Here is a 12,165-nt window from a genome sequence, read left to right on the forward strand (position 1 = left end):
AATATGTAGCTATTCCCCCTTCCCTCTAATTGTTTTCCACAACATTTTAGCTTTGACTTTAACAACTAAAAGAGTACTCCTGGGTATACATAAGGTACTTACTAACTTAATGTCATTTTTAGAACTCTAATGCAGCAGCTCTTACAGTGAAATTGTCATTTTGCCATCAGAACATCTGTACATGGTTGGTGTTTTCAGCTAAACAAAGCTACTTGAGGATGGTTCACTGGTCATTATTCCTTTTATTAATAATATTAGTGGTGAAAAGTAGGTCAATTAGTCATTTATACTCTGTGGTAACAGAAGTATAATCATAGACTCGTTTGAGTTGGAAAAGACCTTTAAGGTCATCAAGTCCAAGCATTAACCCARCACTGCCACRTCYACCACTAAACCCTGTTCCCAGGTGCCACATCTACATGTCCTTTAAATATCTCCCAGACTGGTAACTCATGCACTTCCCTGGGTTAGTCATTYCTGAGTGCTGTCTGACAGATCTTTTTGCTGCCATAGCTGCAGTCACAACTTCTGAGCWACTGCACGTCTGGAGAGTTGTTATGATGTGATTATTGTGATAATTAGAGAGAGAGRCTTCTACCCAAAGTAAGGTGCAAATGAGACCATATGCCAAAGTCAATAGCATGGATTTTATTTAACAGTAAAATGTGTGTGTGTGAGAGAGAGAAACAGAAAGGGGCAGGGGGGAACAGAAGGAGTATGAGAAATTAAGTAGAAAGATAGTCACCACCCCTGTGGATCCGGCAGCATTCTGTTGGTCCTTCTTCACCCTGGTCTTTTCAGTGGTGGAGGTCCCATAAAATGTAAAGTTCAATGGGTTAACACATTCAGGAATATGTGGGAATGCCTGAGCACCTCCCCTACAGTGGGGAGTTTGTTATACAGTCTTCTACAACACCATGGATCAGCTAGAAGGCCCCAGAAATAAGTCTGGGAATGCTTTGGGTGTCTTTGATGGTTTATGACACCTTTTAAGACATGACAGCTGCCTCTYATGCSTGTGTTGAGCCAGTGATGYTCCATCAGAAGGGATAAATACCCTCAGGCATACATGTGAGTGTGAATGTCCTGTGCTCAGTGTCTCTTCTTTTGAGTCAGTGGATTATGGTTTCCTCCAGTCAGAGCCGACCTTCAGCACAGTGGCTGAGTTGGCCTTCCCTGTGGACTTCTTGTAGTGATACAGTCTTCTTCAGTGTTGTTTACCTCTCTTTAGGCTTGAGATAATCTGGACAATAGTACCTTTTTCTGAAATCCCCATCAGGGGCCTTTATTTACTGTCCATATTTCCAGGAATTCATGGAGGCAGATTTGGGGTGGGGGAATTGGTAGTTGCAGTTGAGGAGTCGCTTCTTTGTAGAGTGGGTAAAATCCTTTGGTGATCTTAACAGTGTGATCTGTTAATCTCTTAAAAGAGCATATTCTCTGCTGCAGGTATATTCTAAAAAAACTCCAGATCCTGCTGATTTTACTGGCAGGTGCCCTTAGAGTCAGCATTTTGGCTGCCACTGAAGGAGGCAGCGTTCCAGATGATGATTGTTATTCACAGGTCCCACAGGCTGCTGTGTGAAAGCCAGGCACCTGTGTATTCACACATGGGCACTGTTGGTCTTATGTTAAAGCTCACCACATGTAATTCAGAATAAAATTTTGTCTGGATGTGTAAAGTCAAGTCCTTGCCTGGCAGAGCATGAGAACAGAATCAGAGCAGACAAAATAGCATCATCAGAATAGCATCATCAGAATACTGGAGATGGAAGAGCTGTTGTTAAAGCCTAAAGGCTTGCAAAGAGGATTGGGTACAAAATTGGATCTGTGCCCTTGTTTATTGTTGTTCTATTTATCAAGAAGTCTCAAGATACTAACTTTAAAAGGCTTTTTATTCAAGCTTTTCATTAGACATTCAGAGGTTGCCTTCTTGGGGAAGCTCAGGTTTCATAAGAACTGATCAAGTTTTGACATGATGAGAGGAGTCTTTTGAAACATCGTTTGAAACTAGATTGTTTTAAACCTCTTGAAAGTGTATATTAAGTTTTATGCATTATGTATCCTTAGGTGAAACAGCACCTGTGTTAATAAATCTAAACTTCCTAAAGGAAGAGGTAAGAATTCCACAGGACRCCAGACACCAATGCAAACCATAGGAAATATAGGGAAGATGGGATTTGATACTCCTCGTGGTTTAGATTTAAGAAGCTAGAAAAAATGTTTCATGATCYCAATCTGGGGTTTTTTTTAATGGTCCCTTGTGATTTCTCTAAAAAAAAATCACTCTCACATAGGAAGTATGTACAGAGAGATGTGTTCAAAGGGTAGTCAGTCCTTTGGATGATAAACTTCTTACTCTGATAGAATACTTGGTTCCAGTGACAGCAAATGTGCTGTGTGTTGGCATAGGGTAAGTTTGGGGAAGGGAACTCCGATCAGCTTTGGTTTTCAGGGTATTGAAACAGACTGTTTTTTTCATTAGATATCCTGTTTAATGCCCAAACAGCAGTTGCTTGGTTTTACTCTTGATATGTGAGCACTCTAATATGATCTTGGMATKCCTCTTGCAAAMATKTCRTWAATATTTCCTTGGGTSGCAATGGGARRGGAAGGTGACACCACAGTTTTGTGGATCTGAAGCTGGTAGGAGGAAAAAATGCATTGAGTAAACTGCAGCAGCAGCTTCCTGTTGAATTTCCCTCCAAGTGGAGCTGTAGGTAGTTCTGACTGCTGGCAATTTGCAGAGGTTAATGCTTTAATTGTCTACTTTAACTGGATATGAAGGGAGAGGTGGTTCTGTTTCCAGTAGGATTTTCTATGGCAAAGGTGAGATGTTTTAGCTAGTGTGCCCTTTAGGCAACAAGACTGTATATCAGACAGTCAAAACCAGAAGGGAGCTCCAAGGCATCATGTCCTTCTTTAACTTGCTCAGTCCTGATAGATGTTTGTCTAATTTTCCTCAAGGTCCTTCACAATTGGAAACTCTGGTGGCCCATCAGTCTGCTCCAGCAGCTTCCTTTGTATTTYGGGCTTTAATCCAGTTCCCTGGTTGGCTCTTCACAAACCTTAAGCTGTCCCTGTGCTCCTTTTTCCTTTCATGGCACCTTTCAGCTCTGAATATCTGTCATTCCTGGGTATGTCCTTAGACAAGGGAGAGGTGGATGGGGCTTGGCATGAATCATAATGAACAGACCTTTGTCTCAAAATAWACCTGATGAGAGATCATGGGATCTTCTCACCTGCTGTGCTGGGTAAGAGCACTTTCAACTCTTGAGAGTGAAGTCCTGTTCTGAATGAATCCACATCTCTTCACAGAAATGCTGTGTTCCCAGCATGTTGCCTGCAGTGGCTCGTGGCAGGTGCTTTGGGATGGCATATAGGAAACAGGCCMTGTCCAAATTTGTCTTGTTGCAGGGCAGGAACTGTGTTGGGGCAGGGTCTGTCTGATACCCTGTTCCACTGGGAGTCTCTGCACTGATTTTCTWGGGCTTTTACCCTTATCCTGGGAGRGGGACAGTTAAAAGCCTTTGTGCCAATGCCTGAACTCTGTGTGTTTTCTTCCCTAGGCAAATTCAGAATACRCACACAGGGCTGGATTTGTCAGTGCCAGAATACCAGGAAATCCGGGGGAAGATGATGTCTGGCCATGTCGAGTATCACATTGTCGTCGTTACCCGACTGGCTGCCTTCAAATCAGCAAAGCACAAGCCTGAAGATGTGGTTCAGTTTATGGTAAATATTTAATCAGAGCTGTGTTAGTGATCATTTTCTTAATCAGCTTTGGTTATTTCTGTTGTGATGTAGCAGATGCTTCGTCATCAATCACAGCCTTTCTGGGTCAAGGTCCTTGGTAGGACAACACAGTCTGTACMATTTCTGCAATTCCTATTCCATTATGTATATTCCATTATACATATATTAWTTAAACTTTTTATTCTAGCAGCTAAAAATGACCATGACTGTTGTTGCCTTTGAGGCATTTTTCATTATGGATCAACAAATAGAAACCAATTAAGCTTTTTGTGAKTTCTGCTACAAATTAGTTTCTCCAATGTATGTATCAGAACTAGACTTGGTACATAAGCATGAAATAAATACATATTAGCTTATTTGAATTGATCTATTACCTTGACACGGCTTTTAAAATYCTTAGTGAGCGAGTTTTACAAGGAAGTGCCTGTATAAAATATTACAGAGTTGGATTGTCTTTTCATTATACCTGTAAAGGTTTGGAAAAACAGCACACGATTTAAAACAAGTGAAATGAATCTCATCTATGGCATGTGCACATCCACTTAAGCTGTTTCACCTGGGACTGTCTGTTGAGTTGATGGGAAAAGGTGCATTTGGGGTGTTTTATTTGATCTTCTTTAGCTGCCTGCTGAACCACTCCCAAGAAGTGCATTTCGCTGTCCATTGACTGTAAAGGGACACACCCTGTTGCATGCTGTGAACATCTGCTCTTTTCAGATGTTTTGCCTATAACTGTAATGTCAGAGAGATGTGAGTGTGTGGCTACCTGGTAGACTGCATTACCTGCAATGTAATTTGCATTCCATGGAAAGTAGTTGATAAAAGCCTATTTAAACAGTCTGATTTGCAGATAAGCACCTGTCAGTGCTGTAAAGAGATGCTTGATGAGATCTCTTGCACTTATTCCACATCTCATGCTATATATAATTGTGCTAAAAGCAGCAATTGCTGGCATGGGAGCCTGTTCTGTTTCCCCTCCTCATCCCTGACTGCTTGTTCTCGCTCCCGCAGTGTTTCCTTTTGTGTGCCAGTGTCATGTGGCTATTCCATAGTGTCAGCTGAGGAGCTGCTCCTTGCTAAACATGGGTATTTTGGGGGTTTTTAGTCAATACTGATTTACACCTGTTCCTTGAGCCTGTGAGTTGCACAGCTCTGTTAAAGTTCRTTTTACGACAAGGGGAAGGACCATGCATGGGAAGTTAAGAGAMGGTGATATGCAGTTTCTTTTTCTCATGCAGCAATGCCTGCTTATATTATGTAATGTTTCCACACAGCCCTRTGTAAGCAAAAATCTGACTAAACCTGAGGTGTTGAACTGGGCTGTTGTCGTCTGACTTCATTTTGCTTCACTTAAGAATAAGTTGATAAAATCAGCTTGTCTATAAAGAGGAAAAACCGACTTCATACTGCAGCCCCCCTGCTTGCTGGGGTTGTCTGTTCCCATGTCTGCTGTCTCTAGGAGGATTTTCAGCACTCAGTTGCTCTTCTCAAGTGAAATGATTTCTCCTCTGGTGAGGCCTCCTGACATTTCATTCTTCATGAAGAGGAAAACTGGTGGAGCCTGACGGGAATAACATTTATCTCATCAGTTACATTTTTTTCAGCTGACTAAATATGATATATTATATAGTTTGTTGTGTGAGAGTAATTTGAAACCGTGAGCTGGGAGGTTTAGGATGGATGCTTTCCATCGATTCATTCCGATGAGTCTTGTCTGTRTGTATTACTGGAAGGAACAGAGGGATTCACCTGTCCTAACTTATCTCTCTCTAAGTTGGATATTTTAATCTGAGTCTGTCCCTGGTTGTGTGGTCAGTGGGGAGAAGGGGAATGATGTGACTCATCCTCTGGAAATGTCTCTCCTCTTTGACCATAAAGGGAAAGCRTCTGCATTTTAGAGAGCTGCACTGGGGGCTTCAMCTCCAGGCTAAAATGCTTGAGGGTYGGTAGGGTTGCACRCAGGTCACTGTGTGCACTCGGAGGTGCCCTGGGATTTTTCACCTGGTTTTTGGAAGGTTGTGGGTCTCCCACAGATCTTGTGTGGTATTAACCTGCCCCACATAAGCCCTTTGCATACCCCAGATCATCTCTGATAGCACGGGGTGCCTGTTTCTGGGCAGAGCAATCTGCTCTCTATAATTAGATGTCTTCATTTGGTTTTCTAAACTGCCATCCCAGTCGGGGCAGTGCTGTTGGAAAGGATGTAGCTGAGCATCAGTGGGGTGGGGGAACCCACTTTGTGTAATTAATAGCTGGTACCGTTTGAGAAGCCCTGAATTATCCTGTATGCAGATGTATGCACAGGGCTGGCAGGTGTGACAGAGGACATAAAGGCATTGACACTGCCCTGGAACAGTGAGGAGAATACAGTGCAGCATCTGTACCACTGGCTGACTGTGTTCAGGTGAGTTGAGCTTCAGTCACATTTTACCAAAAGGCTCTTATCTGACAGTGATGGGAGCTGAGACACCTCCTGCATGTGGACGCATGGCTTGACSTGGAGACAAGTCCCAATCCCTTGGCTGCCAGGGGACATGGCTGGCAGCACCGGAGTGTCTGCACAGTGCTYTGTTCCTCTGGGTGCTGGACCAGCACAAACAGGAGCTTTGATCCTTGTCTGGAGAGTTTACAGGGAAAGTGTAAGAGAACCAGGTACCTKGGGAACAGCAGAGAACAATGAGGGTACAATGGGCAGCAAATCTAACACACCAAATCTGTATCACAAAGCAGAGTGAGATGAGATGAGGTGAATGAAGGAGAAAGAAGAAACTACTGTGTGCCTGTTCTGGAGGAGAGTAGGGGAAGGGACATACTTTTTTGCTTCTGTTGAAACTGCCAAATTCGGGGAGCCGCTGTCCCAGCGCTGAGGTGACAGGTAGGTTAGCAAAGATAGGCAGGCATGGTAGGATTTTCATTGTCTCTGGAGGCGTTAACTGTGTTTTTGCAGCCCGGGATCACGGTCGGTGTTCGGTGTCCCTACCGCGCTGCCCTCAGGGCCCTCACCGCGCGCTCCGGGCGCCGGCAGCGATCCCGGCAGCGATCGCGGCTCCGGGGGATGGTGATGTTTGCGGCTCTTTTCCCTGGAAAATGAGGGTGAACAAGGCAGAAGCGTCCTCTAAGCTAGCTGTGATCTCTGGGATCGAATCACGGCATCTGTTTTGGTGGGAAAAGGCCGCTAAGGTTATTGATCCAGCCTTTGACCCATCACCACCTTCTCAACTAAACCAGGCACCAAATGCCATGACCAGATGTTTCTTGAACATCTGCAGGGATGGTGACTCCACCACCTCCTTGGGTAGTCCATTCCAATGTTTAACAACCCTTTCCATGAAGAAACTTCTGATGTTTGACCTGAAGCTCTGCTGGTTCAGCTTGAGGCTCTGTCCTCTCGTCCTGTGTTAAGGCCATGTGACAAAAATAGATGAACTTCAGAAAGATGTTCCAGATCTGATCTGTGGGGCCTTTACTGTGGGTCTAAGGAATCCAGAGTGCCCTATTCCCCAGCCTTTTTAGGACTATGCAAAATCTGTATCATGGTGTTTCTAATTAAAATGTTTGTAAAGCATTAAGAGAAGAAGAAATTAACTTCTGTGATGACATTCATCTAAATTCTTAGAAACTGTAGGGATTTTTTAATTTTAAAAAATGCTAATTGTAAAATAGGGCATATGGGTTGGAAAACTGCTTAACCTTAAGGTTATATTTGGTAATTAAAGGAAAAGTCAGCTGCATTTCTTTCAAAGGTCAGAATACTCTTGTACTATCRAAAGAGGGAAATTGGTTTTCTCTTTGGTGCTGCTGCCAAGGTGATGTTTAATTATTGCCTGTAGATTTGCCATTTTCTGTGATAAAAAGAAAAGGCTTTGCTTTTCTTAAAGGCATTTCTTCTAGCCACACCTTAGGTTTTTTTAGCAATTAGCTTCTCCCTTCTCAGCCTTATTAATAATCCACCTAGCCTTTAGAGCCTTCTCTTTATGTCTGCATCCACTTGTATTCTTTTGTACAAGTTGTTTGTTAGTCAAGGTTTTTCTTTTTTAAAGCTGAACAAATAACTTCCACTGGTACTACTTGTGTTTGACAGGCATAGCACAATTTAAGGAGGCATTTACTATAGAACTGTCTTCCTCTCATAAAATGAGGGAGTGTATGAGTACATGGGCGTGTGTTCTTTTRTGTTTTCATCATGACCTTTTTGCATATGTTGCCCGTCTCTTTTTGGGCCTCAAAGTCTGTGCATTGAAGGTGCTTTTTCCTGAGCATATCTTTGTGTTGTGAAGATAAATTCCTTCACCTCATGACTTCTGGGATGTGAGAGTGGGTGAAAAAAAATTCCAYGCTCCATAAAGCAGTAGGTTCAGGAGCCACTTAGGATTCATGTTGATTAAAAAGAAATATTAGAGTTCTTGCTCTTCTGCTGGGCAAAACAGATGGGAAGAGCAGCATGTGGTCATGTAATTAAAATCTACCATAATGCATACCCRCGGGGTCACTGAGCAACATTAATCCTGGTATGGTTTGAATTGGGAGTTTCCAAGCGAAAGCTTGGCTTGTGCTGTCTGGGAGAGAAGGGATRCTTTTGATTCCTGTACCCAGAGATGGTTGTTTTAAAGGGCAGAGCTGCTGGAACTCCATGTTCTGATCATGGTAAGAAGTGAGCTTTGTAAAGAACAAAGTCACAATAGCCCTGGTTTTCATGAAATACTGTGAAATCAAATGTGCTCTTTGCTGGCATGCAGTGGCTGGCAAAGGGCTCAGGTTAGCTCTGCGGTCTCCATTTTKTTTAAATCCTTGCAGTAGATATAAAGCATATGAAAACAAGTTTGAGGTCAGAAATGGGGCAGTAAAAAGAGCTTTAAAGGGAAAGAAGGCATTCAGTTGCATTAATAGTGAGTGGGATCAAACTCTGCACACAAGTGCGAGTCCCAGGCTCATATCCTGCAGCCATTCCGGTGTGTACTTTCATGCGTGAGGCCCTTGGGAAGAGGGCGGCAAGGCACATGCATGAGATTTGAGGGATTAGCAGCAAACTTCAGACTTTCACTTTGAACTTCCTGGTGGTTTTCTTAACCTTCTAGCTGTACTTGATCACATTCAACTTATTTATTTGTTCCAAGTGAAAAAAAAAAAAAACCCAACCCATCCCTGTCTCTCTTTTAAGTTCTGTGTTGGATGTTAATTGTTACAGGCAAATAGGGTCTTGACCTGGCAAATGTGCACATGCTTTGCTGTATTTGCATGATTAACTCTTTTGAAGTGAAGCAGATTGAGCCTTTGATATTGTGACTTGACAGARCTCCTTGAAGTGTGTGCACTCAGGCTGACTTACAGGTGGTGGGGGTTTAGCTCCTCAGTGTTCACAGAGCTCAATTAGAGGCATGGAGGGGAGAGGATAACTGCAGGATCAAGACCTGAAGGAATTGCAGGCAGCAGAAGAAAAATATCTGGATATTAATTAAATGGAACTTTGTTTATTTAATAGGATTGATAGAATGGGGTTTTCTTTTTTATCCTGACATTTTGGGCCATAGGATCCATCAACAGTTTTCAAAGGCCTCTGAGTGATAACCAGGAAAAACAAGATTTAATTTTGTTACATGCTGATACACCTGTCTCCTGGAAAACTGACAGAGGATGTCAAATTGAAAAGGTCCAAAATTGTCACAGCAGAGCAGTGCCTTCTGACWGGAAAGGTGTGAGAATGCTCTGTGTGATGTCTGGGGTTTAACTTGTGAAAATGCACTCTGTGGAAGCTGGCTAGCACTTCATAAGGCYCCTGTGCTGCATCTGCTGCTGCATCCAGCTCTGGGGTCCCAAATACAGGAAAGCCATGGACCTGTTAGAGTGGTTTCAGAGAAAGGGTACGGAAGTGTTCTTAGAGCTGGAACACCTGTCCTGTGAAGAGACTGAGAGCTGGGGTCCTTCAGYMTGGAGAAGGGAARGCTCCAAGCTGGTTTTGGAGSCACTTCCAGGACCTAAAGGGCCTGTAAGAAACCAGGAGAGGGASTGATTACAGGGGCTTGGAGTGATAGGACGGGGCAGAAGGGAAGGTTTAGATTAGATGCAAGGAAAAACTTCTTTACTGTGAGGGTGGTGAGGCACAGGAACAGGTTGCCCAGAGAAGCTGTGGCTGCCCCAACCCTGAAAGTGTTCAAGGCCAGGTTGGATGGGGCTCTGAACAACCTGRTCCAGTGRAAGGTGTCCCTCCCATGTGGAACTGGATCATCTTTATAGCCTCTTCCAACCCAAACCATTCAGTCATTCTCAGTGCACCAGTCTGAGGCTGCGGGGCTCAGCCAGCCTTTGCTGCATTTCCATCACCAAACCCAGGGTGAAGATGAGCCACGGTGTTGAGGAGCCAGTGGCTGCCAGGGCTCAGCTGGCAGGGGCCAGCACTGGGCTTGGGTAAGCAGGGAATGGTTTTGGCTGGAGGTGACACCTCACTGTACAGCAGGGTGTTCCAGCAGAGGGCATCCCGGCACTGCTGGATACCAGCCTGAGCGGGGTGCTGCAGGCTGTGGGAAGCACATTAGTATGCTTTGGAGACAGTGCTGTCACACTTGGTATTCTGTGTCGTGTACCTTCCCGGCGTTGTTGTTCATAGCCCACGCAGATCCACAAAGGCGCAATTAGCGATGGGATGCGAGGGTGTGCATTTGCTTTAGGTTTGGTGGTGTAATTAGACGTAAATTGAGATTTATGAATAATTTACAGACTTTGATAGAGGAGGAATGAAAATTAAGTWGGGAAAGAAATAAGTTTGTGTACCTCAGTTCAGTATTAGAGTATTTTTAAACTGTTTTGGCATAATCTTGATTGGCTGCTGCCTTTTAATGCTTTCAGAAATTAATTTKGCAGTTATTATTGAAATTAAGTAAATGTTAAACATTTTTCACAAATCAGATTTTTTTTTCCTGGGTGGAGGGTGATAGTGTTTATTCTTGTGAAAGAGCAGCAGTGAAACCCTTACTGGCCTTACTTTTGCACTTCTGTAGCATTTTTGGGAGGGGCTCAGGCATCAAACCSTGTTCAGAGTGGTGCTGGGACCTGGCAAACCAGAAATGTCCAGTAATTCAGAAACTCTGGAATTGCTTTCATCTCTCTTTTTGGGGTATCTTTCAAAGGGAARATTACTATATTCTGCAATATCTCTRTTGCCCCCAGTTTCATGCTTGGCTGCTGAATGGCATTTCAGATCGCACATGTGGAGCACAGTGTGGCTCACACCTTTCACAAGACAAGTCTAAAATTCTTGGTTTTCATTCCCATGTCGACTCAGGTTGGGTGTTGTGCTTCAGATCTTTGTTATAGAGCTGCTTGCCTTTTGTGAYTGGACACTGAACCCACAGTGAACAYTGTACAACTGCAATGCAAATGCTTTCCAAATCAGCTGGCTTGGTTGATAATTACTTCAAAAGGCAGAGAAGCATGAAAGCTGAGAGAGTTATTGCTCTTTGTGCCCACATCTGAATCAGTGAACTGGTCAAGGTGTGCCTGTTATTGTCAGGGCCTGTGTTCAGGCTTGGAGGGCAGCTCAACAGTCTGGCTGCATCTGTGGGATATCACTTYTTTACCATCTGCGGTGGGCATCAGTACCCAAACTGGCTGCTGTGGGGCCTCTGCATCAGGCCACATCTTGGGCTGAAAAGTTACCTGGGGGAGTGCTAACTGCCCRGAGTGTAGGAATTGTGCCACATAGGTTCCAGTAGACACTGTAAATGAGGCTTCTGGTGGATACTCTTCCGTTCCAGTGCCAGATTCTGTTAAGTTTGCTCGTATAGATGCAGTGTGGGGATTCTGCATTAATCTATAACTCATTTCCCTTCCATGCTTTTTGTTAGGTTGGCTTTCTTTTATCACTCTGGTGGTGGAAGAACTCTGCCTTTCTCCATTCCAGGATATGGTGCTTGAATCTCTCCATCTTTATATCCATCTCAGTATGTGCAGTGCTGCATATATTGCAGTGTTACTTAGGATTCACTCCACTAGAGTTTGTCAACATGTGTTACAGGAGGGTAAGAGCTGAACCCTAAAAGAGTATCTGTCATATGCACTCCACTAGCACTATTTTTTTTGGTTGTTGTTTTAATCRCTATTAATTGAAGCACGTTGGTAGATTATGAGGCCATGGAGGGCCTTAACAAATAYATTATCTGTATAGTATTGCAGAACATGACAGTCACCCTCATTGCATCTGTAACATCACCTAGAGACAGTGTTTTGTTTGTGTGTGGGTTTTGTGTATTGGTTTGTTTAAGGTACTGAATTCAATACTTAATGTGGCATAGAAGGCACACCTTTTCTAACCAACATTCCCATAGCTRTTGCTTTCCTTGTAATATCTTGAACCTTATTTCTCCTCAGGCTTCCTGTYTTTGTCCACAGAAGGAATTACTCCATTCACTGTTGGCA

At 43.6% G+C, this 12,165-nt stretch overlaps 1 protein-coding gene across 1 annotated transcript in view; it reads left to right on the forward strand.

Moving 5' to 3' along the window:
* The window catches only part of HS1BP3 (HCLS1 binding protein 3), a 50,668-nt gene that overhangs the window by 2,580 nt on the left and 35,923 nt on the right, over window positions 1-12,165 (forward strand). The window contains exon 2 of the mRNA XM_057390436.1: window positions 3,570-3,735. Within this exon, the coding sequence (XP_057246419.1) occupies window positions 3,570-3,735 (166 nt within the window). The remainder of the gene's footprint in view (window positions 1-3,569; window positions 3,736-12,165) is intronic.

This window comes from Malurus melanocephalus, unplaced genomic scaffold (assembly GCF_030028575.1).
Source record: "Malurus melanocephalus ecotype Western Australia unplaced genomic scaffold, MMel_1.1 scaffold_26, whole genome shotgun sequence".
Taxonomy (NCBI): Eukaryota; Metazoa; Chordata; class Aves; order Passeriformes; family Maluridae; genus Malurus; species Malurus melanocephalus.